The 27,271-nt window shown below is 38.9% G+C and overlaps 1 protein-coding gene across 1 annotated transcript in view; it reads left to right on the top strand.

Annotated features, from left to right (window-relative positions):
* Nucleotides 1-27,271, top strand: part of LOC136856732 (serpin B4-like) — a 304,832-nt gene that overhangs the window by 238,467 nt on the left and 39,094 nt on the right. The window contains exon 10 of the mRNA XM_068231104.1: nucleotides 18,737-18,945. Within this exon, the coding sequence (XP_068087205.1) occupies nucleotides 18,737-18,945 (209 nt within the window). The remainder of the gene's footprint in view (nucleotides 1-18,736; nucleotides 18,946-27,271) is intronic.

Below are 27,271 nucleotides of genomic sequence, written 5' to 3'. Positions count from 1 at the left end.
GTTGGTACTTATACCTGCTTGTCTTAACGTTGTTAGTACCAATGTGAAACACTACCACTTTCTCCTTTCCCTCCTCCTTCTCTTCTACTTACATCAACATCTGCCTTAACCTAATTCCTGGATAACACTGTACCCTGGTACCCTTTCCTCTACATACTTTCCCAACATGTCTAACAATGGAATCTCCCATGACCAGAGCCTCAACCCTACCCACCTCATTTGATCCCCTCTCCTCCTGGTCAGTCTTATCTTTCCTGACAGCTGCAGAAGCTACTTCCTCCTCCCTTTTCTCTATCCCATGACCCTGTTCCACTTGTCTTTTCCTATCCACTACTCCAGATTTCCCTTTCCTACCTTTTCCCTTTCTCCTACTTCCACAGTTCTCACCAACAGTTCCCTGTTCCTCATCTTCCCTCGGTAGTTCTACCTGCAGTGACTCGTACCGATTTCTTACAGACACCTGTCCTGAATTCTGATCCCGAATGGAGCTCTTAGACTACTACTACACTACAATACTAGTTAGTTGTATGATTTTTTATTCCTACGACATCCTAACATGATGAAAATATCTGTGAATTACTGGAAACCGAGAATAATACACTCAATCTAGAAGCAGTCGTTCTGCGAAGAAAAGAAAGGTAACAAAAACTTTAAATAAGTGTAGTCAATGGCTGCTATGTAACGCATACGGACACATTACAAAGAACGACATATTTTGTTAAGAAGGAAACCATATTTTCCAGTGTCGACTTAGTCAAATGAGACATGAAACCTTTCCAGTCCGTCATATACACAAAATTTCAATATAAATTATAACACTATAAATATACCCATAAAAAATACACACTATTATACCAAGAATGACATGTTTTGTTCTACAAGAACATCCTCAGATGCTATCAAATCACTTAAATCATGCGTATATATATATATATATATATATATATATATATATATATATATATATACAGTATTGTTTAAGTTGCATAAACTCGCCAATGATAGAGAATTAGGTGATAATATGAACAAGTATTAACAAATGATGATTTTATAAGAACTCAACCATCACCGTATTAACATAATTTGAAAAATGTTGTACTTACCTGGATTGGCCGAAGCTTAGTTCGTTGTCTCCAAACACTATTTCATGACTGCTCAAGGAGAGGCTAGTAGAAGGTTTTGGGCAAAGTATGTTGTTACACGGAAAGGGGATAGGAAGCAGGGGAGGGGCGAGTGGAACATTGTGGATCCTTCCTATTGGATAGCGGAGAGCAGGTCAGTTCTTTCTCCATGTTATAATCGGCATACTGTACCGTGGAGAGGGGAAGAGGCAGAGCAATGAGAGTGTTGTGGAACTTTCCTTCATCTACCGGAGAGGGGGGTGGGGAGTTATTAACCTTCTTCATGTTAAAATGTATTTTATATATTGTGGATAAATGCAACTTAATGATTTTGGGTTAAATAAAGTGCGGAAAGGAAATGGAGAGCATTTATTACATGTTATTTTAATGATAAGCCATACTCTAAGAAGGCTGTTAAGTGCTAATTTAAAGAGTAAGTTTGGACCAGATGTTATGCAAGTAGAGCAAAGAGGGGGGAGGAGTTCCTTAAATGTGTATGGATATTTAGGTTGGTTTCATTGGCTTTTTTTGCAGTGTAAATTTTGATTGTCTCCTTAATACTCAAAGATTTACTTTTATTTTCGATGTGTAAAATGTTTAGATCTGTATTGATGTCTGTGAAATGGTGTGAACTTTCGTATATGTGCTCTCCAAAGGCTGAGTGCCGATTATACATAGGTGAATCAAAAGGTTAGTTGCACTAACGCATCGCAGCAGTGCGCTGTGTGTTGCGAACATGGGCACAGTGGAGAAAGGGACAAACACTGCCCACACGTCTGTTAAGCAGGTCGCTGTGGTGTCTCGTCTAGTATTGTATGAATAGCGGCCAAATGCAATGGCGCGTCAACTGGATGTTCACTCCAAATATGAGGTGCGTGCGACAATCCAATTCCTATGGGCCAAAGGAAGAATTGCACGGACATTCATCGTGAAATTAGTGCTGTGTATGGGGAGCGGGCCATTTCCGGCAAGGTATCATAAAGTGGTGTCAACAATTCGAAGCCGAACGCACTGATATCACGGACAACCATTGCGAAGACAGGCCCACAACGTCCAGGACTCGTGCAAAGGTCAACAGTGTGAATGTGATCATTAGACAGAGCTGGCGCATTAAACTGAGAGAAATCGCAACGCAGCTGAACATGTCGTATGGCACTGTGTTCACCATTGTTCACGAGGACCTTGGATATCATAAGCTGTGTCAAAGATGGGTCCCACGTCTTCTCACCGATGAGCACAAGGGATAACGTTTCCAATCCTCCCTGGCATTTTTGCAACGCTATGCCGCAGACGGCAGCGGGTTTCTGCAGCGAATCGTCACAGGCGACAAAACGTGGGTCCACCACTTCACCCCCGAAACGAAGCGAACATCAATGGAATGGGTGCACCCCTCATCACCACAACGAAAGAAGGCCAAGGTTCAACCTTCAGCTGGTAAAGTTATGGCGACAGTGTTCTTTGACATGGAGGGTTTACTGCACGTGGAATTCATGCCGAAAGGAACGACGATCAACGCATCGTCGTATTGTCAAACGTTGCACCGGTTGCGTAAAGCGATTAAAGAGAAGCGCCAGAGGAAATTGAGCGCCGGTGTGATTTTGTTGCACAATATTGCAACACCTCACAAGGCCCGCCAAACGAGAGCACTGCTGCAGCGTTTCAAGTGGGAGGTCTGGCAACATCCACCCTTCAGTCCCAACCTAGCGCCATGTGACTTTCATCTGTTCGGTAAGCTCAAAACGGAGCTCGGTGGTCGACGTTTCCAGACCGATGAGGAGGTGAAGGCCGCTGTCTCCGAGTGGTTGCAGAACGCTGGAGGAAAATTCTATGCATCCGGCATCAACAAGTTGGTTGTGCGTTCGCAGAAATATTTGGAGTCTCTTGGAAACTATGTAAAAAAGTGACGTTACAGTGTATGTCGTTATAGTCGTGCTGCTGTTGTATAGGTGGTGTAATAAATGGCCATAACTGGGAAGTGCAACTTATTTTCTGATCTGCCCTCGTATCTTATCGTGTTTTTATGTTCTTTGTACCTTGTGTGGAAGTTACATTTTGTTTGTCCTATATATGTGGCATTACAGTTAGGTTCTTGGCACTTGAGTTCATAGACTCCTGACTTGAAGAAAGGGTCTTTCCTGTTGAGGTTGCACTTACTGATGTGTCTCTGCAGTGTGTTGTTTTTGTAGAATGAAACATGTCATTCTTTGTATAATAGTGTGTATTTTTTACAGGTATGTTCATAGTGTTATAATTTATATTAAAATTTTGTGTATTTGACAGACTGGAAAGTTTTTTATGTCTCAAGAATGACATAGGCAAGTGTTAAAATTCAGAGACAGTTAAAATGTTGAAATTTGACAAGAAACTATTAGAAAAATTATACTAAGGGGTTCTACAGCTCCAAAAGAGTGCAATGATAATAATAAGGTTAACTTGATGAGACGTGTAATATACATTTGTTACTAAAGGTAAGTCGCCAACCATACAGGAACTGTTAAAATATTTGAGAAGTATGTGTGTGGCTTTCCTTATGAAAAAGCTACTCTATGACAGCTGTTAATAAAACTTAGGTTTTGTTTCCACATTCTGAAGAAAAAGCAGACTAATGGAATCTGCTAGAACAGTAGCTTGATGATACAAATTCGTAGACATATCTGGAAGTTTCATTCCAAGGGCTGCAGAGTTGTCTATTTAGATGAAACTGGGTACAACACGCGTGGCATTGTGAAGAAAGGGTGGAATGATGGAACATGTAATTGCATATTGAAGTCCCCAACATTGCGAGGCAAGCATATTATGGTATTGCATGCTGGGGACAGTGAGGGCTGGGTGGAGTATTGTCTTTATTTATCAGCTAAAAACATTGGAGACTGCAAAGCTGATAGCCATGATGAAATGACAGCTCAAGTTTTCGAAAACTCCCCTGCTTTGTCCTTCACTTACAGATCAACCTCACAACATCCGCAGTCAGTCGGCTGACAACATAAGGGAAGGAGGAATATAATGGGGTTGGCCGTGAGGTAAGCATTTGATTGTTTTTCTCGCAGCACTGCCACTTACTCACGAGGTTCTTTATTCCCTTCTAATACATTTTATTTCCTTTCAGTACAGACTCCCACCAATCAGGAATGATAATCAGCCAAGGTTTTGATCTTAAGAAATTTCCCCCGGGTGATATAGTTTAAAATTCAAAACTCGGTACATATCACAAGTTAATGAAATGTATGAGGGTTGGAACTTAAATAGTGGCAATACTGCTATGGAGACGCTATGCAACGGAATCTAATATTGTCGCTGATAGCACACGTTGGTTACATACCTACCTTACCTCAGAGCAAATGGACTCGCCCTTCCCACATCACCTGTGTGCGCACAAGTGAGAGAAACACAGTCACGTGTGAGCTAACGGTCTAACATAACATTGTCACTATGTTTTCCAAACAGGAACAACGGAGTTGGATCAAGATTGAATGTGCCAGAGGTCATACAGCATGACACTGTCATCAAGGTCTTCAAGAGGCTTGCTGGGGATCTGCATTGCCTTACAGAACAGTGATGATGATGCTTGTTGTTTTAAGGGGCCCAACATCGAAGGTCATCGGCCTCTACAGAACAGTGGCACATTGGGTAAAAGCCTCAACGATGGTCGGCAAACTGTGGCGGACATTCATCGGGCAGGTCGTCCTACGAGTGAAGAAGAAGTGCTCTTGCCGCATTACTGGACAGTGATCAAAACCAGACGATTCGTGAGCATATGCTACAGAACTGTTGCAGAGATTTGACAGGCAGTAGACCGCTTCATTCGCACCATCAACATAACGGGCCCTGCTAAAGGTACACTACGACTTCCACATCACTAGCAACAGGTTATACACAAGGCTGGTGACCACATTGAAGGACAGAAAAGGTTGCTAACATGTAACTCTTTTGTATCTGTTGCAAATAAATAGTTGCCACTATTTAAGTTCCAACCTTCGTACATTGTATAATGTCAACAACAATCTTATATTTAGAAGAACTTCTTCCCTTTAAAGACTAATGCCACAATGAACTATATTATCAATATGAGCAATGACATGTTCAGTGTTCTAATTCTCTACAGAAGAGCATTATCACCTTGAATGTTCTCATTATGAAAAATCTTCACAACATGAGACAAAAGAAAGACAACAAAACATTGGAAGAATACCAGCAGAGGAAAAGTTATAAAGACATGCTCAAAAAGAAGAAAAGAGAATACATAGAAGAGGCACAAAGAAAGGTCATTACGGAAGCAGAGTCAGACCAGTGTAGGGTCCTATGATCAAAACCCAGCATATCAATGGAAGTCTGGAAAGACCATATCAAGAAAGTAACCTGTGCAAAAGAATCAAGACCCAAAATCAGATCCCCAGAAGACCAGGATATGACAGAATCCATTACAAAAATGGAGATTTTAAAGGCTATGCAGATAATGAGGAATAATAGATCTCCCGGACCGGATAGAATCAGGACTGAACATCTCAAGCAAACTACAGATAAACTGTTACCAGTATGGATGGCGCTATTAAACAAATATTTAGAACTTGGGTGAATACCAAGTGAATGGAAGAAATCAACAATTAAGCTACTGTATAAGGGAAAGGGGAGCACTGATGATCCAAACTCATACCGATGAATTGCATTGGAGTCGGTTGCCCTGAAGCTTTTTTTTTCTATTTTTTTTAACGTCGTACTGACACATATAAGTCTTACGGCGACGATGGGACAGGAAAGGGCTAGGAGTGGGACTGAAGCATCCGTGGCCTTAATTAAGGCACAGCCCCAGCATTTGCCTGGTGTGAAAATGGGAAACCACAGAAAACCATCTTCAGGGCTGCCGACAGTGGGGTTCGAACCTACTATCTCCTGAATACTGGATACTGGCCGCACTTAAGCGACTGCAGCTATTGAGCTTGGTCCTGAAGCTATTAACAGGGATACTGACATCCAGGATAAATGTAATTATAGACCCACTGCTGCCAGAAGAGCAATGTGGCTTCCGTAAGCAAAGGTCAACACTCATGGCAATAGAGAATCTACTACGACATATAACCATGACGCTGGAGAAACCTAATGGCAAACTTTATGTACTCTTTGTTGATTACTCGAAGGCCTTTGATTTAGTCAGCAGAACGATACTTATGAACAAGTTAGAAACGCTAACAGGCAGAACGACGACGACGACCCTCGTATCAAATATATTAGCAGAAATCTACATACAAGTCTATGACGGAGTTGGGAATTCAAACTGGACAATGCAAACAAATGGCGAACTTCAAGGTGATCCCCTGAGCCCCAACCTATTTAATGTGCTCACCTACGATGCTGGTGACAGAATTCGAGAAACAACAAAGGCAAAATTATACATATATGCAGATGATATGGCAATAGCTTCAGAGCAGATAAATGACTTTCAAAAGGCAGTAGACATATTAAGTGACTGGGCCCAGAAAAACAAAGTTACAATCAATGAGGACAAGATGGAAATTATAATTTTTCGAAATGGTGGAAGGCCAGCAGTTTCCGACCAAGTGACCTGCAATGACAAGGAACTGAAAATAGTCAACAATTTCAAATTACCCTACATGTAGCTTCAGGCTACACATAAGATCAAAAACAGCCGCCACAATAAAAGCTATAAACGACATTGGACATCTAAATCTAATTTCACTGGAAACAGCAATGGCACTTTTTCAAGCGAAGGTGCTGCCCGTTCTGACATATGAAGTCGAGCTAACATGGGAATTCCTTAACTACAGGCAATTGGAAGAGATAGAAAAGACAAAATCCAGATTTCTCAGAAGAGCCCTTGGTGTATCAAAGACAACCAGAGACTGGTGTACAAGCTTGCAAGAGAAGCGTTCCTAATAGAGGATCTATGGATAACTCTACTACGGAAAGTTACAACAAGCTACTCCAAATTCTACAGAATTAAAAGCGGGATATACCGATGGAATTCTACACAACAAATGCAATGCTAGACAGAAGATGGACGCAACCTCTGTGCGAAATGAGACAAGTCATGACCAGGCTTGCAGTTCATGGTTTTCGCCACAAGATTTGCTCCCGAAAAGTGTTTCATGATCCAGATGAAAATTGCGCGTGTGAACTATGTAACAATACATGCGGAACTTACCACATAACCACGAGCCCAAACCAAACCAGGTCAATAGTGGAATATAGCAAGGAGTGACATGACTGCTCAGAACTAGGAAATATGCTGTATTACTATGTAGGTCAAATTCTAAAAGGAATATGACATATATGTATCATTATGGCCATTTGGCTGCAATAAATTCTTTATTATTATTATTATTATTATTTTATATGTGCCAATATTTGTACTTAATATAATTTTTTTAAGCAGAAGATGTTCTAAAATGGAATGAAACATGTTCATGTAATGGTTAGCTAGAATTTAAGTTGACATATGTTTGTCATCATCATCATCATCTTCATTTCCAGCTTCCCGGGTAGGGTTGTAAATCAAGGACCTCCATCGCTGTCTGTCTCTCCACCACTCTTCTCCTTTTCTAAGTACATCTTCTGGTTTTCCTCCCCTCTTCTCTATGCACTCCCACACTGGATCTGTCCACCTCTTCCGGGGTCTTCCTCATGGTCTCTTTCCTGTTAACTTCTCTGAAAAAACTTTCTTTGGCACTCTCTCTTCTCCCATTCTCATCATATGTCCATACCACTTTAGCTTTGTTTCTATCATGTCTTGAAGTTTCACAATTCCTGTCCTTTTCCTTATCTCTTCATTTCTAATTCTATCTTTCTGGTCTTGCCCTCGATGCCTCTTAGGAATTTTATCTCCGCTGCCTGTATTCTACTCTCCTCTCATTTTGTTGTAGTCCACAATCCAGCTGTATAGGTTAGTATGGGTTCATAATAGTTGAATATAACACTTTCTTACATTTCTTCAGGACATCTTGGTTCCACAAAATACCCCTTACACTCTGGTAGAAGCTGTTTGCTTGTTGTGTTCTTTTCTCAGTTTCACCAATTATCTTTCCAACTTCTGTGATCACACTTCCCAAGTTCTTTAAACTTTTAACCACTTCCAGAATTATCTTTCCTCTTCCTTCCTTCCTTCCTTCCTTCCTTCCTTCCTTCCTTCCTTCCTTCCTTTCCCTTGTCATCACTACTGTTTTACTTTTCTCTGTGCTTACTTTCATCCCAAATTTTTCTATCACTTGATTCCATACATCTATTTGCATTTCCATTTCATCTTCACCCCATATCACTATATCATCTGCAAACAACATGGCTTTTGTTGCCTGTCTTCCCAATCTCTGTTTAATGTTCTTATGAATTTTATCCATGACTATGATGAATAGTATGGGGGATAGTACACTTCCCTGTTGGACACCAGTTTCAACTTTCCACCATTTTGTTTTCCTGTACTAGTCTTCACACTACTAACACAGTTTTTATACATAGCTTTTATCATTTGCACTTCCACTCTCTTAACTTGTTTTTTCCTTAATGTGTCCCATACCAATTGTCTGGACACACTGTCATAAGCTTTCTCAATGTATCACTATGTCTTTTCCAAACTCCCATCTTTTCTCCATCATATGTCTTAATGTAAAAATCAGGTCAATCGTTTATCTGTCCTTCCTAAAACCTTACCGTTCTTCTTCCATTTCTCCTTCCAGCTTCCTCCTCAGTCTTCCTTTCAATACTCTCTCAAATATTTTGGCTACATGGGCAATAAGGGTGATCCATCTGTAGTTTTTACATTCCTCTTTATCACCGTTTTTAAATATCAGGATAATTAAACCCTTTCCCCACTCTTCTGGGATCTCTTTCTTCCTCCAGATTATTTTAAATAATCTATACAGCCACTGTAGCCATATTGGTCCTACTGCTTTTATCATTTCTGTAGTTACCTTATTCACTCCTGCTGCTTTACTGCTCTTCATCTTCTGTATGCCTTCCTCTATTTCTAACATTGATATCTCCTTTTCTTGTTCTTCTTCTTTCCCCATTGTTTCTTCTTGCTCCTTCTCCTCTGCCAGCTCACTGTATTTAATATTTAGCAGTTCTGAGAAGTATTCTTCCTGTCTTTTTAGTATGTCATCTCTTTGCGTCAATATCTCCCCTGTTTCAGTTTTTACAAATTTTGTATCTTCCCTATTTTGTAAACTATATGTCTCTGATCAAATTCAAACCAATTCCTGCAAACACAAGGAAGACAACCAAACAGATCACATGCTTCGACAATGGTAAACGTCGGCGAAGGGTCAAGGAGTCCCAGGAGATGGCTAGACCAAATGGCTCTGACTTTAACAACACCAAAAGTCTCCTTGTTGAGGCCGCCAAAGACGTTGCAGAAATCAAGAGAAGCAAAAAGCATGCCTTGTGGAATGGTACCTGCGAATCAGTCCTCAAAGAAAGACTTAATGTGTGGAAGCAGTACTACAAAATCAGAAGATTATTGGGAAACCTACAAAACCCAGCGTGCCCAAGCAGCTAGGGTGTTCAGAACTGAGAAACGTAAATACGAAAAATCTCTCATTGAAAAGATAGAACAAAACTTTAGGAAGAATGAAAGAGAGTACTACAGAGCCTTCAAACGCAAACTCACTGGCTATAAAACACCATCTCTATGCTTTGAGTGAAAGGACGGCACACTGGCGACGTCAAATGAAGAAAATTGCAGCATTCTGGCAGACTACTTCAAGAATTTACTTAATTGCTCTAAACCGCAAAGCCCCATTGAGACCAAGGAACCCTTACTCAGGTACACAGATTCCAGACCACCCGACAGATGAAATCAAGCGCCACATTGCCCGTCTCAAAAATAACAAAGCGCCGGGGGAAGACTCAGTAGTAGCAGAACTATGGAAATATGCCCCAGAGGAATCACTTGATATCTTGCAAAAATAAATAGAAGAAATTTGGAACAAGGAGACCCTACCTGAAGATTGGAAAATAGCTTTGATTTGTCCATTACACAAAAAAGGCAGCATGAAGAACATCAACAACTACAGAGGAATATCTTTGCTACCCGTGACTTACAAAATTCTATCACTTGCCATCCTGGAGCATTTGGAAGCACAAGTCGAACATCAAATAGGTGAATACCAAGGAGGGTTCAGAAAAGGTCACTTAACAGCTGAACATTCAAAATCTCAAAACGATCATCAGATATTGTACACTAAGGTCCAAGCAGTATGTGTCTGTCTTTGTGGACTTCAAGAAAGTGTACGACTCCATTGACCAGGAAGTCCTGCTAAACATCTTAAATGAATTTGGAGTTGATTTGAAACTGTTGGCATTAATTAGAACCACCCTGACCAATACAAAATCCAAGGTGAAGTTTCACGGATGTGTCTCGCATTCCTTTGACATCAAAACAGGAGTCCGATAAGGTGATGGGCTATCCCCGATATTCTTCAACTGCATTCTGCATTCTTGAAAAAGATCATTAGAACCTGGCAGGTGAGATTACAGGAAACCAACTACAGTCCATTAAGAATAGGAACCAAATCCAAGGGGATCACAACAGACTGCTTAGCATTTGCCAATGATATTGCTGTTCTCTCAAACGACATAGAAATTGCTAGAGCTCAAGTTGAAATGTTAAAGGAAATTGCCGAACAAACTGGTCTGCGGATATCGTTTCAGAAAACAGAAGTAATGACTAACATCAAAGAGGCCCCACTAAAACTCCATACAAAATATGGGGACATCACCGGAGTCAACAAATTCAAATACCTTGGTGAGATCATCATGAAAAATGGACTGGACAAAGAAGCACTTCAGGAATGAGTACGCAAACTGGAAATAGCCTACCAAACATCCCGCACAATCTACAACAACAAAAATGCCTTTCCCAAAACACCAAGATACGTCACTGTGAAACAGCTCTGAAGCCAGTAGTTCTATATGCAGCCGAAACCCTGTCTCTAAATGCCAACAAAGGACTCCTTGAAGAACTGGAGAAAAAAGAGCGCAAAATTGTGAGAGGAATCTTGGGATCAAAGTGCAGAAATGGAACCCATCAAAAGAGATCCAACGAGGAAGTCTACAGCAAAATAGAGAAAATTACCGACACAATCAGAAAAAGATGGGCACGATTTTACGGTCATCTGAAAAGAATAGATGGAAGAAAGTTACAAAGAAATCTTTCACTTTTTTTTATTCAAACCCCAAAACCACAATTCCCTGGTTTAGAAATACCAAAGAAGACCTGCAAATGCTACATATCTCGGCTGAAGACACCCTTAACAGAGATTGCTTCTGCAAGAAAATATTAATGAACAGGCTAAACCGAGACAAGCAACCGAAGAGAAGACACGGTGCCCATTGGACAGAGGAGCATAAGCAGGCCCACTCACAAAGAATGAGGGAAATTTGGGCTCTAAAGAAGGCCAAGTTCAGTGTCAAATGTAACAAGACTTAACGTGGTCCTTGATGGCCCCAGCGAATTATATAATAATAATAATAATAATAATAATAATAATAATAATAATAATAATAATAATAATAATCCTGTAGTATGATTACAGGACATTTAAATAGACTATATAGTGGTTCTGTGCAAAACTGGGAGTGAGATTTCTAGATCCTAGTGGGTGGATAAGAGATAGGAATCTGCACTTAGATGGCCTTCACTTGAGCTGCAGTGGTATGTATAGGATGTTTGTTCAGAAGGGTTACAGGGAGGTACATTCAGAGAAATGAGGTGGACTAGGGAGAAGTAATAAGAGTACAGGGATCCGGAAGTCAAATAAGGATGACCTAAAAATGTTAGTGATAAACTGTTGAAGTATTGTAAAGCAAGGAATAGAATTAATTTCATAGATATATATTTATCTATGGGAAGTCCACTTTCACCCGTAGTGGCTAATTTCTTTATGGAGCATTTTGAGGACGAGGCTATTGCTTCAGTGCCCGTCAATCCTATGATATGGTGGAGGTATGTTGATGATGCATTTGTGGTCTGGACAGAAGGTCCTGAGAACATCTATTCCTAAACCACCTAAATCAGCAACATCCATCAATAAAATTCACTATGTAGATGGAGTCGAATGGATGCCTTCCTTTCTGCAACGGCCAACCACATGAGGGACACAGGACATTGATGTCAGTAGATAAGAAATACAAGAAAATTGAATGTCAGGCTGTAACAGGTAAATACGTATTCCTTTTGATATTCAGTAATTAACAGCAATTTTCATTCTGTTATGGTTTTGTAGGGTAAAAAATAATGTAATAATATAACATGACAGAGTAGAATTGTAGTGTAGTTAGTATATTAAATAACTTATTGTTGTGTGATGTTTGTGTACTATCCTAGATTTAAAAAAAAATCCTTTGGTTTTTTGCAAGAATAAGTTTTTTAATCTTTGTTTCTTTTCTTTTTCTCAATTTTCTGTAAAGAATGGATAAGGAGTGCAAGTGTAGGAACTGTAGGTATGGCCCAGACATTAAAGAGTATGAGGGAGGAGTTGGAGAGTTTGAAGGAGATAATCAGCATTCTCTCAGAGGACAGGAAGAAAGGTAGGGCTCCCTCAAACAATGTACAGGATATGGTAGGTATACAAGAGGGATGGGAAGGAAAGGGGGAAATTGTAGAAGACAGGTGGTCTAATGTTTTAAGGGGAAGTATATTGCAGACTAAGGGTTTTATTGAAGAGCATAATTCAGTACAGGTGTCTGTGAGAAACTGGTATGAATCACTGCAGGTAGAACAGGGGAAAGATGAGGAAGAGGGAACCATTGCTGAGGAGTGTGGAAGTAGGAGAAAAGAAAAAAGTAAGAAAGTGAAATGTAGAATAGAGGATAAGAAAAGAAAGATGGGACAAGGTCATGGGAGGGAGAAAAGGGAGGAGGAAGTAGCTTCTGTAGCCATCAGGAAAGATAGGGGAGAACAGGAAGTGAGGGTTATGTGAGAAAGTGGGAATGAGATTTCTAGATCATAATGGGTGGTTGGCAATAGGGATCTGCCCTCAGATGGCCTTCACTTGAACCACAGTGGTACATATAAGTTAGGAAGTTTGTTAGAGGGGATATAGTGTGCCCTAAAAGAAATTAAGGATAGGTGAGCATGAAAATCTTGGGTCGATATAGGTCAGTATGGAACATTGAGTGCTGTGGGATGGCTAGACTCGCAAAGAGAAGGTTATAATTGAATGAGAAAAAAAATCTAAGAATATACGTATATTACAAAAGACAAAATTTGGAAAATAACATTACATCACAAATCCAGCGTGATACCAAATATAACAGTTATCAGCCTATCATAATTATACTGACAAATTCAGGCAAACATTCATCAAAAATAAAAATAAAACTGATTTCAAACAGAATGACATATCTTTCACACAGTGCTTTTCCCTCCTTTGTTGGCAAGTTATAGTACTGATAAACCAAAATTGTGCTATGAGTAAGAATTTACCTTGGCCTTATCTTTCAACTGAATAATAGAACATAAGCTTTATAATCAGCTGTGGCTTTACTTCCTTTTCTGTTATAATTCAGCTATTAAATTCTTCACTTTATTATCACTCATAGTCACTTGAATGTCCTTTATTGTCTGATTTAAATACCTTCAAACCATATATTTTAGTACTCCATAACCATCTTATGAAAATAGGTCAATGATACTTACATTACAGATATCACACTCACCCAGGTAATTCATAAATATTTAAATGTTAATTAACCAGTCTAAAATAAGCTTGCATTAATTCACATGTACTGTTACCAAAGTGCACGCATTGTTGTATACTAATTTTAAAAAAATTCTGAATCTAAACTTCACACTCATGGTAAAGGTTGAAACATGGTTTGGTTATCGCTTGAACTCGAAAATATAAATTTGATCAACATCTCCATTTGAATCCAAAATACTCATGAAAAAAAAAATCTCATCCCTGTCATCATGTAAACAAATGTCATGCTGCTATTGTGGCAATTAATTATGACATGATTTCACTTGAAGGAAAACAATAAGTAGGATAAAAAAAAATATCTCAATAGATCTTCTGCCCCCACCATGTTGTCATGGCGGTCTCCATGATTCATACCTATTGCTGTCCCTTTTGGAAGTCCTTTATGACATGTGTGTTACTCTTCAGCTCTCTTCCAAGATTTAAGCTTCCATCTTGGGACTGAAAAGGGTTGGTGGTTGGTTGGTCGTCATCGAACTCCTATCCCATAATACCAATATAAATGGTCCGTTATTGGACATTATAAATTTTCCAGCTAGCTCATTCTTGGTTGCCAGCGTTTCGCCCTCGTGTGCTAGGGTGGGCTCATCAGTTGGTACCTAGCACACCTACCAATACGCTGGCTAGTGCATACCGTGGAGGCCAGCGTATTGGTAGGTGTGCTAGGTACCAACTGATGAGCCCACCCTAGCACACGAGGGCGAAACGCTGGCAACCAGCGTATTGGTAGGTGTGCTAGGTACCAACTGATGAGCCCACCCTAGCACACGAGGGCGAAACGCTGGCAACCAAGAATGAGCTAGCTGGAAAATTTATAATGTCCAATAACGGACCATTTATATTGGTATTATAAATTTGCTCATTCAGGACAAATATTTCAGATTCCCTATGGGAATCAACATCTATATCTCCTATCCCATGCCGAATCCAGGTAAAAATGGATGCAGGCATCTTTGTGAAGTCTTCCAGGTCAAAATATGATGCCTTAATCCTTGATGATCTTGTGCCACGATGAAATGAACTTACAGATTTTCACTTCACTTTCGCGAAATGATCACCTCAAACTTGTTCGATATCTAATACCATGAGTAAAATAAGGTGATTGTAACTTAACTTTGTACTTTAACACAAGATAACCTCTGTTGAAATAATTATGTATATCTGCTTTCCACTTTGCATTATAAACTATTAATGTTTAAACACACTCAAGTTCAACATGATGAACCACAGAAGAGAAAATGTAGCTTGACTATATGTCAAGGATTGACATGCACATATTATTAAATGTTGAACATGTAATGTAATGACATTGTTATAGTCAATAAGGACTTAACCAGTATTGAATAGGTGGTTTCCATAAATTAATGTTCAACATTTAATAATTGATTTTCAATACGGTCAAAATGAAAATAATCACTTGTAATAATCGACGTGCACATGTCACACTTTGTAGAATGAATGCACATGAAAGAAAATGTAGCTTGACCATATGTCAAGAATTGACGTGCACGTGCCACAGTTTGTAAAACACAAGAACATTGTTTTGGTAAAAAAAATCCCTGGATATTTACACTAATTTTGTGTTACTTCTCTGCGTTTGGCAGTTCATTTCAAAGTAACTCACGTTAATGTTCCAAGTTTCCCCATCCAAATGTGTATGGGCTTCTACTGTCATACTTCAAGATTTCTGTTCAATTTAACAATTTAACAAATGCTCTAACATTTTCATACACTATAGCGCTTGCATGTTCACATTATTGTGGGTTAGTGTTGAAAATCCAAGCGCCCAGTTTGATGTGGTAGAAACTACTGTCTTGAACAAAGTAAAGTTCATGAACACATGTTTAAATCTTATCTAACTTCATTACAACAACCTTCTCAAGATTTCAAACAACTAACAATGTACAGATACTTTGCTATTGTAAAGACGGTATTGCAGGATGTAAAGAGAACAAAGTTCTTCTCTGTGTCTGTTTTTTTCCCTTCCATGTCCAAAGTCGTTGAGCAGAAAGATTTATCCCTTCCCAGTATTACTGTGTGGTCCAAAGAACACATCATGATGACGACACACATGCGCCCAGGAAACATCGGGGTGGATTCATACATGTGACCATTTAGGGTACAATAGGGAGCTACATTCAGGGAAACGGGGTGGTCTAGGGAGTGGTGATAAGGGTACAGGGATTTGGAAGTCGAGTAGGGGTGACATAAAAATGTTAGTGTTGAACTGTAGAAGTTTGTAAAGAAAGGTATAGAATTAATTTAATAGATATATATTTACCAGATATGTTAACAGGAGTTCAATCATGGCCGAAAAATGATATAATGTATGCTGAAATTTTCTCACGCAGCTATAGTGTTCATTGTAGAGATAGGATAGAAATGGTAGGAGGGGGAGTATTCACTCTGGTGAAAGAATAATTTGTAAGCTACAAAAAAGTTAAACATGACAAACATGAAATCCTAGGTGTAAGGCTCACTTCTAAAGATAATAGGAAACTTGATGTTTTGGAGTGTACAGATCTGGAAAGGGTGGTGCAGATGCTGATTCCAAATTATTTGATAAGATAATCAGCTATGTGGGAAACGATATGGAAGGGAATGTGATTTTAGTGGGTGATCTCAATTTACCAAATGTCGGTTTGGAAGGTAATGCGAATGACAAAAAGCATGACCAACAAATGGCAAATAGTTTAATCTGGGAAGGACAACTGATTCAGAAAGTGATGGAACCAACCAGAGGGTTGAATATTCTGGATGTGGTGCTGGTAAAACCAGATGAGCTCGATAGAGAAACCAAAAAATAGATGGTATTAGTGATCACAAAGCTGTTTTTGTTGTAGTTAAAAATAAATATGATAGAAAGGAAGGTCTTAAAAGTAGGACCTTTAGGCAGTACCGTATGGCTGATAGAACAGGCATGAAGTAGTTTTAAAAACGTAAATATGATCGGCGGAAAACTGTAAATAAAAGTGTAAACAGAGTATGGGATTGGTCTAAAGCAGTTGTTGAAGAATGTGATTACAGGTTTGTACCTTTAAAGGTGGTAAGGAGTGATAAAGACCCACTGTATTATAACAGAGAAGTAAAGAGACTCAGAAGGAGGTGCAGGTTGGAAAGAAATAGAGTTGGCTGTGGAAGTAACCAGAAATTGAAGGATCTTACTAGAAAATTGAATCTAGCTAAGAAGTCAGCTAAAGATAACATGATGGTAAGCATAATTGGCAGTCATACAAATTTTATTGAAAAATGGAAGGGTATGTATAGGTACTTTAATGCAGAAACAGGTTCCAAGAAGGACATTCCAGGAATCATTAATGAACAAGGGAAGTGTGTATGCAAGGAAATTCAGAAAGCAGAAGTATTCAGTCAGCAGTACAGTATGTGAAGATTGCTGGATACCAGGAAATTATCCAGATAGAGGAGGTGACTAATACTAATACTATTGAATGTGTGGACTTGGTACCCTGGGACTTGAAACTTGGTTCTATCATGGAGTATGTGCAAAAATAAGAATGAGGAGTAACACTGGAAGAATAGGGATCTTCAAACAAATGGTGGTGATAGTTATTAATGGTTTAAGAGGAAGTAGCACTGGGCAACCGTCCTCTCTTAATGCTAATCAGAGGAGAAAGTAAAAGAGATCTGTCCCTTTGAAGAATGAAGGTTTAAAAAAAGAGAAAGAGAAGGTCCACGGAGGGCATGAAAATGAAAGACTCCATAGGCCTCGCAAAGCTAATACCATTGGGGTCACAAGAGAACAAGAGGTAGTCAAGGGAGGTCTGATAGGATAAAGGAAAGTGAGGAGTCTGACTCAAGTAGGCACTCTATAGTCACAAACCCGTGCTTCCAAGCTGAGAGTTTCTGGGGAGTCACCTCTTACAACAGGCAATGGATACCTACAGGTGATAATTAACGAATGAAGATAGCAGCAAAAGTGGTGAAAATGGTGGTGATTATTCTTTTAAGAGAAAGTACGAATGGATAACCATTCTCTATTAACATTAATCAAAGGTAACAAAAAAAATAAAGAAAGAGAAGATCATGATATTGGTGGTGTGGTTATTGCTTTAAGGAGAAGTAATAGTAATAATTTTGTGTGGCTATTGCTAGCTTGGTGTAGCTCTTGTAAAGGAAACTGCAATTTATTGTGGAGGAGGATTTTATTACCATGTTTTTGGTGTATGAGTTGCAGGGATGTTGGGGACAGTGCAAATATTCAGTCCTTGAACAAGGAGAATTAACCATTTAAGATTAAAATCTCCAGCCTGGACAGGAATTGAACTCGAGGCCCTCTGAAATGAAGGCCATAATGCTGAGCATACAGCCAAGGAGTTGGATAAGTAGAAGTAGACCTATAACTGGAAGGCAGATTGGAATGAGACAATTACAACAGCTGTCTCAATAACAAAAATGAACCATTGCAGGTATTCTTGAGAATATGAAATCCCAATATTTTACTCAAAACTGTATTATTTTAAAGTGGACTACAAACATCCTTTTCCTTCAGATGCAGTGACCATCAACTGAGGTGACTATGGTCCAAACTTGATTAAAAGTAATAAGAGGCCTACTTATGTAATACATTTTTGAAAACTGTGGATTTTTAAGAATTTTGCCTGAATTCCAAGCAGATTTACTTTTATGTAATATATTAGTACTAGATTTTGACCTAGTCACCCCTGTGGTCATAGTTAACCCAGTTAATGGTACACAATTCCACTGTGTATACTAACCTATTAATTATCTGTTTATAGGAGACTAGAAGAATTAAATCTACATATAGTTACTGGTTTAAAAAAGGGCATTTACAAATAATTTCATACTTTCAGTAACAAATAGTCTCAGCCACATTCCATTTAAAAGTGATCTTTTAAGAGTTCCTTATAGGAAATGATCTATTTTCAGGTGAAATTCATTCAGATTCAAAAATGATCCTCATCAATGCTGTATACTTCAAAAGCAAGTGGCTTTCAAAATTTTCGGTTGCTGGATCAAAGCCATTCCATATGACTAGTACGAAGACATCACCAGTAACTATGATAACCAAAACGGCAACCTATAACTATGCTCAATTGGATGATTTGAAGTCCCAAGTGGTAGAGCTACGATACCAGGCGAGTGTGTGTTTCTGTCTGTCCTTATTATAATGTCTTGCACATTCTGAACTACCCAATGGATTTGATTGATGATTTAGTTTAAAAGGATTTAACATGAGATCCCCAACCCCAAGGACTATGATAGGCAGAAAGATGAAAGAATTGCAAGCTTCCACACATCTATTAGCCTACTGTATGTATAAGAATAGATCGCAAGTTAATCAAAGGAGGTTGGACAGGTGGTGGTGATTATTGTTTTAAGAGTATGTATAACTGGGCAACTGTCTTCTTTTAACAATAATTAGAAAGTAAAAGGAGGAGGTCTGACACTTCCAATGTATTGGCAAAAGAAAGGAAAGGGCCATGAAGGGCATGCATGAGGAATTAGCCTTGCAAGCCTAATACTGCTGGGGTATGAAGAACGGGAGTTGACTAAGAGAGGTTTGATAGGAAAAATGGAATGTGAGGAGTCTGACACAAGTGTAAGCAATGTCAGTCCCAGTTAGGGGACCCACGGTCGCCAACCTGCGCTTCCAAATTGAGAGCCCCAGGACCCACTTTATCGCCTCTTACAATAGGCAGGGGATACGGTACGTGTATTCTGCTGACTCCCCCCACAGGAGGTATGGTGGGATAAGAATGTGGAAGAAATTCTACACTCAGTTGGAGGCAGGTTAATGTTGCGTACACCTTACACCTCATAAGGTGTCAGTCAGGTTCTGAGGGAAGATGGATTGCAGTTCTTTAGTTGGGATAACATTTTTGGTGGTACTCACCTTACTTTAGGATCTTCCATAATACTGTATACCCTTGTATGTATGGCCACTTCCCATTTCACATTTCCTGCAAGCAGTTCCATCTGCTGACCCTTTTCCCTTCATCAGCCATGAAAGGAAATACAAGGCAGGAAATAAACACTAGACTGCTTACTCTTTCAATCTGAAGAGAGTTCCTCTTTTTTCATTCATTGCACTGAATGACCTTCACTTTGGTGAAGAAATAGGAATTACATGAATAACTTGTAGGAATATCTCAAAGTCATTGGTTTTGAAAATATCTTATTGTTTATGACCCTAATCCCTTGAACAGAATCTTTTGAGAGACAGTATGGCACAATGGTATGTAATTTCTTTCCAGTAACCTGAAACAAAATCATTTTCTCCCTGTACAGAATATTGTTCCTTACCAGCTCAACTAAAGCACTGATAAAATGACAGGAGAGGTATCGGTGAGGAATCGGTATGACTCACTGCAGGTAGATCAGCAGAGAAAACTTGGATATCAGGCAAGTGTTACAGACGAGGTGTGAGGCAAGAGGAAAGGGAACTGTAGGAAAGGCAAACGTAGAGTAGAGGATAGGAAGAGGGAGATGAATCAGGGTAGTGAGAGAGAGAGAGAGAGAGAGAGAAAAGGGAGGAGGAAGTAGGTTTTGCAGGCATCAGGGATGTGAAGAAATGCCAGGAGAGGAGGTGATCTAATGAGGAGGGTGGGGTTGGGTTTCTGGTCATGGGTGACTCAATTGTTAAGCATGTGTGGAAAGTGTGTGAAGGAAAGGGAACCAAGGTAGAGTGTTATCCAGGAATTAGGTTAGGGCAGATGTTGAGGAAAATAGAATGGAAAGAGGAGGGTACGGAGAAGGTGGTCATTTTCCACATTGGTACTAACAGGAAGTAGTTGGGGATGTGCAGGATCTGGTTATGGCAGCATGGAAAAAGTTTAAGGGAGCAGAGATAGTTATCAGTGGAATACTGTGTAGGGGAGATACTGACAGGAGGGTGATTAGGGATTTAAATGAGACAATGAAATGGGTATGTAGGAAATTGGGAGTGAAATTTGTAGATCCTAATGGTTGGGTAGGAGATACGGATCTACATTCAGATGGCCTTCACTTGAACCGCAATGATGCATATAAGTTCGGGGATTTGTTTAAAAGAGTTATCGGGAGGTACCTTCAGGGAAACAGGGTGGACTAGGGAGTGGTGATGACAGAATAGGAAGTAGGAAGTCAAGTCAGGATGACATAAAATTGTTAGTGTTAAACTGTTGAAGAACTGAAAAGGAAGGAATAGAATTAATTTAATAGATAAATATTTGCTAGATATTGAAATAGGAATTGAATCTTGGCTGAGAAGTGATATTATGGATGCGGAAAAAAACACAGAAAGGAACATCATGACAGAGAACTGGAAGGGAATGCAAAGGACAGGAAGCATAACCAGCGAATGGTGAATAAGTTAATATGAGAAGGACAGCTGAACCAGAAACTTTCTAGAGGGAAAAATATTCTAGATATGGTACTGAAAAAACTAAATGAGCTTTATAGATAAACTGAAGTGTTAAATGATGTAAGTAATCATGAGACTGTTTTTATCGTAGGGCTATATATATAAAAGAACATGTCCTGACTGACTGACTGACTGACTGACTGACTCATTCACCATTGACAAGCCAAAACTACTGGACATAAAGAAATAAAATTTTAAGGATACATTTATATTACAGTGTAGGTGCTTGCTAAGGGAGGATTTTTGGAAATTCCGTCACTAAGGGAGTGAAAAGGGGGTTGAATTTTTAAAATGAGTGTTGTATCTATATTTCAAAACTTTACAAGTTTACAAATGTAAAAAGTGGTATTTAGCATCATGAATTCTTTTTATTAGGATACTGATATCTCAAAAACTGAAGATGTTACAGACATGAAAATTGGTATTTGGAATGTCCTTTAAAAATAAAGAAATACATTTTTTTTTGTTTGTTTTTGGAAAATCCCACTAGAAGGGGTGAAGAAAGGGTTTGAATGCCTTTAATGAGGATACTTATATCTCAGAAACTGAAGATATTACAGTTAATGGGGGTTAAACAGGAGTGACAAGTGAGGTGAATTTTTAGAGACTATATTTACAGTATATCTCAGAAATGTAAAATGTTACAGGCGTAAAAATTGGTATTTGGAATCTCCTGTAAAAGTAAAGAAACTTATATGATTTGTTTTCGGAAACTCCACTTAAGGGGAACTAAAAAAAAAAACTCGATAGCTGCAGTCACTTAAGTGCAGCCAGTATCCAGTATTTGGGAGACAGTGGGTTTGAGCCCCAGTGTCGGCAGCCCTGAAGATGGTTTCCGGGGTTTCCCATTTTCACACAAGGAAAATGCTGGGGCTGTACCTTAATTATGGCCATGGACGCTTCCTTCCCACTCCTAGCCCTTTCCTGTCCTATCGTCTCCATGAGACCTGTCTGTGTCGGTGCGACGTAAAAGCAACTTGCAAAAAAAAAAAGGGGGGGGGGGGCATTGAAATTTTAAAATGAGCATGTCTACAGTATATCTCAAAAACTCAACATGTTACAGAAGTGAAAAACGGTATTTTTAATCTCTATTTAAAAATGAAGAAACATGTATTTTTTGTTTTTGGAAAAACCACTTGGGTGGGGGATAAAAACGACTGAAAATGGGGTTGAATTATTTTTATTAGGATACTGATATCTCAAAAACTGAAGATGTTACAGATGCAAAAATTGGTATTTGGAATCTCCTTAGAAAATAAAGAAATATGTATTTTTTTTTTTTTTGGAAATCCACTTGGGGGGGGAGGGGGAATTAAAAAATTAGTTGAATTATTTGTATGAAGAACTATTATCTCAAAAACTAAAGATGTTGCAGAAGTGAAAATTGGTATTTAGAATCTGCTTTAAAAGAAAAGAAACACGTATTCCTTTGATTTAGGAAAATCCAATTAAGGGGGGTGAAAGAATTGAAAAATTAATTGAATGAATTGTATAAAAACTAAAGTTGTTACAGACATGAAGATTGGTATTCGGATCTCCATTAAAAACAAAGAAGAATGCATTGTTGGGGGAAAATCATCTTGGGGGGGGGGGGTGAAAAGGAGTTGAATTCCTTTTATGAGGACACAAAAACTGAAGATGTTTCAGTCATGATAATTGGTATTTAGAAGATCCTTTACTAATAAAGAAACAAGTATTTTTTTTTTTCTGGAAAGTTGACTTAAGGGGGTGAGTGTGAAGGGAAGTGAAAAATACATTGGTATTTAGAATCTCCTTTAAACATATAGAAACACGCCTTCTTTTTTGGAGGGAGGGGGGTAAATCAACTTAATGGCGGTGGGGTGAAAAAGGAGTTGAGACCAATTGATTTTACTGTTCATAATGTACTTGATTCTGATCATAAACCAATCATTTTAAATCTTTCCTGGGTTCGTTTTCAAGAGCCATCTTTTCCTTTGGGGAACTTAAAGTTAGATTACAGTAGATTCGTCTGGCATATAAATAAAAATTTAAACACATTTGAAATAAAGGATAGGAATGACTTTGACTATGCAATTGTTCACCTCTATAATAAGGCCAGTAATGCACAGAAGTACCATATATCATCCGTATCGCCAGAAATCCCACGCACTTGCCTACGCGCGACAATGGTGCTGGTCACATTTTCAGCAATGACAGTGGCAGCAGATGTAATTTACTGCCAAGTAGCAGTCTTGCATCTTGCTGCGGGATCTAGAACATCAATAATAATAATAATAATAATAATAATAATAATAATAATAATAATAATAGTAATAATAACGTTCTGGACCATCGTCAAAATGTGCGGATCGCGCTGGAAACTGGTCCTGGCCAGGTAATGACTACGAATGCAGTCCGGCCGCGGTTTCAGTACCACCATGCCACCCAAAACAACACTAGCCGGATCTCTTCGAGGATTTCATCCATATTAAAAATGCTTATAGGAAAAGATGCCAAAGATTTAGGGACCCAACTGACCAGGCGGAATACCTGGAGCTAGCCCGGGAAGTATGAAACCGATTGCTGGAAAGAAAGATTTTAAAATGGGAGGAACTTTGCCATAATCTCTTGGAAAACGAGTCAGATCACGAATTTTGGTGGATTATACATAAAATGTTAAGCATTCAGTTATGAATTTCTGTATAATACCATAGTGAAGCACGGGTATCTTGCTAGTTAGAAATAAATGTGATAGAAAGGAAGGTTGTAAAATTAGGACTAGGCAATATCATATGGTTGTTAAGAAAGGCATGAGGAAATTAAAAAAGAAAGCATGATCAGTGGAAAATGGTAAATAAAAATGTCAACAGCCGATGGGATCTGTTTAAAGTAATTGTTCAGGAGTGTGAAAAAAGTTCATGTACCTTTAAAAGTGGTAAGGGCCCATTATAACATGGAAATAAAGAGATTAAGAAGGAGGTTCAGATTAGAAGGAGAGTTAGGAATGATTGCAGGAGTAAAAAGAGATTGAAGGAACTTACTAGGAAATTGAATTTAGCAAAAAAGTCAACTAAGGATAACATGATGTCAGACATAATTGGCAGCCATATGAATTTTAGAGAGGAATAGAAGGATATAGATGGATGATTCTTTAAGGCAGAAACAGGTTCCAGGAAGGTCATTCCATGGATCATTAATGAACAAGGGGAGAGTTATGTGAAGACATACAGAAGGCAGAAGTATTCAGTCAGCAGTATGTAAAATCAGTTAGATATTATGGATGCAAAAATATTCTTATGGAACTGGAGTGTTTATCATAGAGACATGTTAGGAAGAGTAGGAGGGGGAGTATTCATACTGGTCAAAGAAGAATTTGTAAATTACAAAAAAGTTAAGGATGAGAAACACGAACTTCTAGGTGTAAGACTTAACTTGAACGATGATAAACAACTTGATGTTTTTGGGGTGTATAGACATAGCAAGACTGGTGCTGATGGTGATGTGGTGACCTGCAAAACTTCTATGCTGGTATAAGGTGATATATGGTCCACTTCGGTCTTCATCAGGGTCATTGAAGACTTCTGACAACATCATTTTAAGTGATAATGGAGAAATTTTAGAGCATTGGAAGGAACATTTCTCTGCACTTCTAAATCATGCCTCGAATGTCGCTGAGGACTTTCTTCGTAATGTCCCTGTGCAGCCCCAACAACCATGGATGGCAGTTCCGTCCACATATAGAGACTTTACCAAAGTACTCAATCAGCTAAAATGAAGAAAGGCTCCTGGTTCTGATAACATCCCTCTGGAACTGATACAAAATGAAGGTATACCCTTGAAGACTAGACTTTTCACACTCATCCTTTTAATACCTGGTTCCCAGTCATTAAGAATTTACGTAGGTAGACCCCTTCCCGGTCCCTTCACTATTGTTATTTCGTCTCGGTGTTTTCCAAATTCGTACGTTCCTCGTCGCCAGATGTTTCATTCCAGGCTTGTGACTGTCATACACCTGCCAATGTCATGTGTTACGCAAACATGTTATGTGAACCGCTTAGACTGATTGTGATGGTTCGGTCAGCTTCCGCTTTGAACACTAGCGTTGCCATATCCTGGGGGCCATCTGGTGGCGAATGAACGTACCATTTTCCACTTCTATTATAACGTTCCAAATTTAAAGTGTCATTGTTTAAGAAGCCTTTCTCGTGGACAGTCGAGATTTCTTCTGAGGATGCAGAGCACAGTTCCCTGCAAACTTCACCTTATTTTCTTGACACGGCATAAACCCAAAAACCTATACAGTATCATGTCTTTAAATATGGGCCGTGAAAGCATTAATGACAACATTCTCACAAGAATTCTATTAAACTGGCTCCAAGTTATCTCGGAGAGGATTTTGCCTGAGTCTCAGTGTGGTTTCCGAACCTCCAGAGGCACAACAGGTATGATTTTCTGTGCTAGACAACTCCAAGAAAAATGCAGAGAGCAACAGCAGCCTCTGTATTTAGTTTTCTATGATCTGGAAAAAGCCTTTGATTCAGTACCAAGATCTGCTATGTGGAAAGTATTGAGACATCAACAAGCAACATGGCGGTAAACAGTGATTTAGTTTTTTCTCCGAGTGGTGATGTGTTTGGTAATAATATGTGTATGAAGTGCAATGGATCTATTCACGGAAGTAATGCTAGTCTTAATAGTCTTAATGCTTCTTATGAGTGCGTATTTAAGAATACGTTTGGTAGCGAAGTGTCGGATCCGGTAGACGATCTCGTTTCCGATAACCTCACTTTGGACTCCTCGCATTTGAGGTTTAGAATAAGAGATCTGGAACTTGAACTCTCATCCAAAGATGAAATAATTAAAATGTTATCAACGGATCTAGAAAATGCTCTGCTGGAATTGAAGAACTTTAAACAAAATAATGTTGAAATGCTGAGACAATGTGAAAATGATTTTAAAGAGGTTAACTCGAAGAATGTTAGGCCTAACCGGCAACATGTTGCATTTAAAGATTCTGTAAATAGTAATATAGTGACACAAAACAGTTTTCAAGCGTTAGAATGTAATGGTCATGAGGCAATCATAGAACATGACTCGGCTGCAGTGTCGAAAAGACAAAAAAAAATCCCGTCGGTGACCGGTACGTAAACAAGCCTGTACAGTAATAGTGGGGGACTCGATGATAAGAAATGTTGGACCCAAAATTGAAGAGGGAATTGCGTACTGCTATCCAGGCATACGAGTGAGTCAACTTGCTGAACATGTAAACAGTGACAGTATTAAAGAAAATCCTGAAGCCCTGATAGTTAATATTGGCACAAATGACCTTCATAATTTCTCAACACCTAGTGACATAATGGCCAAAACTGACAGGCTATTACTGCAATAAAAAGGAGGTTTTCAGCAGCAAAGCTTTGTCTCAGTGGCGTTTTATATCGGCATGATGTTGATTATCGCTATATAGATACTGTAAACTCCACTCTTGACTGGTTATGCCGAAATGGAGATGTCCTTTTTGTCGATGGTAATAGTTGGCTTAGAGGTATTGATTTTAGAAAAGATGGGCTACACCTTAACAGAAAAGGAACCTCTAAGTTTGGTAAACTTCTCAATAGAATATCTAGTAGAATGCTCTTGGGAAACTAATTAAGAAAATGAGGGGGGATGCTAATCCTAATGGCAAAAACTTAAGTGATACAGAAAATGATTTAGAAAGTATAACTTATATCAGGAATACAATACAAAATGTAGATAGGGAATCATTTCATAGAGATCAGATACACTATACTAAGAAAGCACCAAAGACATCAATAAAAAGGTTAGTTGAACACTTTAGAGAATACTATCAAAATATAAATGGACTTCGAAGCAAACTAACTGAACTTAAAATTTCTTCATGTTTAGCTGACTATGACTTCATGGTATTAACCGAAACAAAAATGATGAAATTAGTGATGTGGAACTCGGACTCAAATCGTATTCAATTTTCAGATGTGATAGGTCTTATTTAACGAGTATGAAGGCATCCCATGGGGGGGTAATGATCTGTATTAACAAGAGGTCTGATAACTCTGATACCGTGCATTAACACAGTTGAA

Source organism: Anabrus simplex, chromosome 1 (assembly GCF_040414725.1).
Source record: "Anabrus simplex isolate iqAnaSimp1 chromosome 1, ASM4041472v1, whole genome shotgun sequence".
In the NCBI taxonomy this organism is placed as follows: domain Eukaryota; kingdom Metazoa; phylum Arthropoda; class Insecta; order Orthoptera; family Tettigoniidae; genus Anabrus; species Anabrus simplex.
This window is presented reverse-complemented; position numbering and strand designations above follow the sequence as displayed.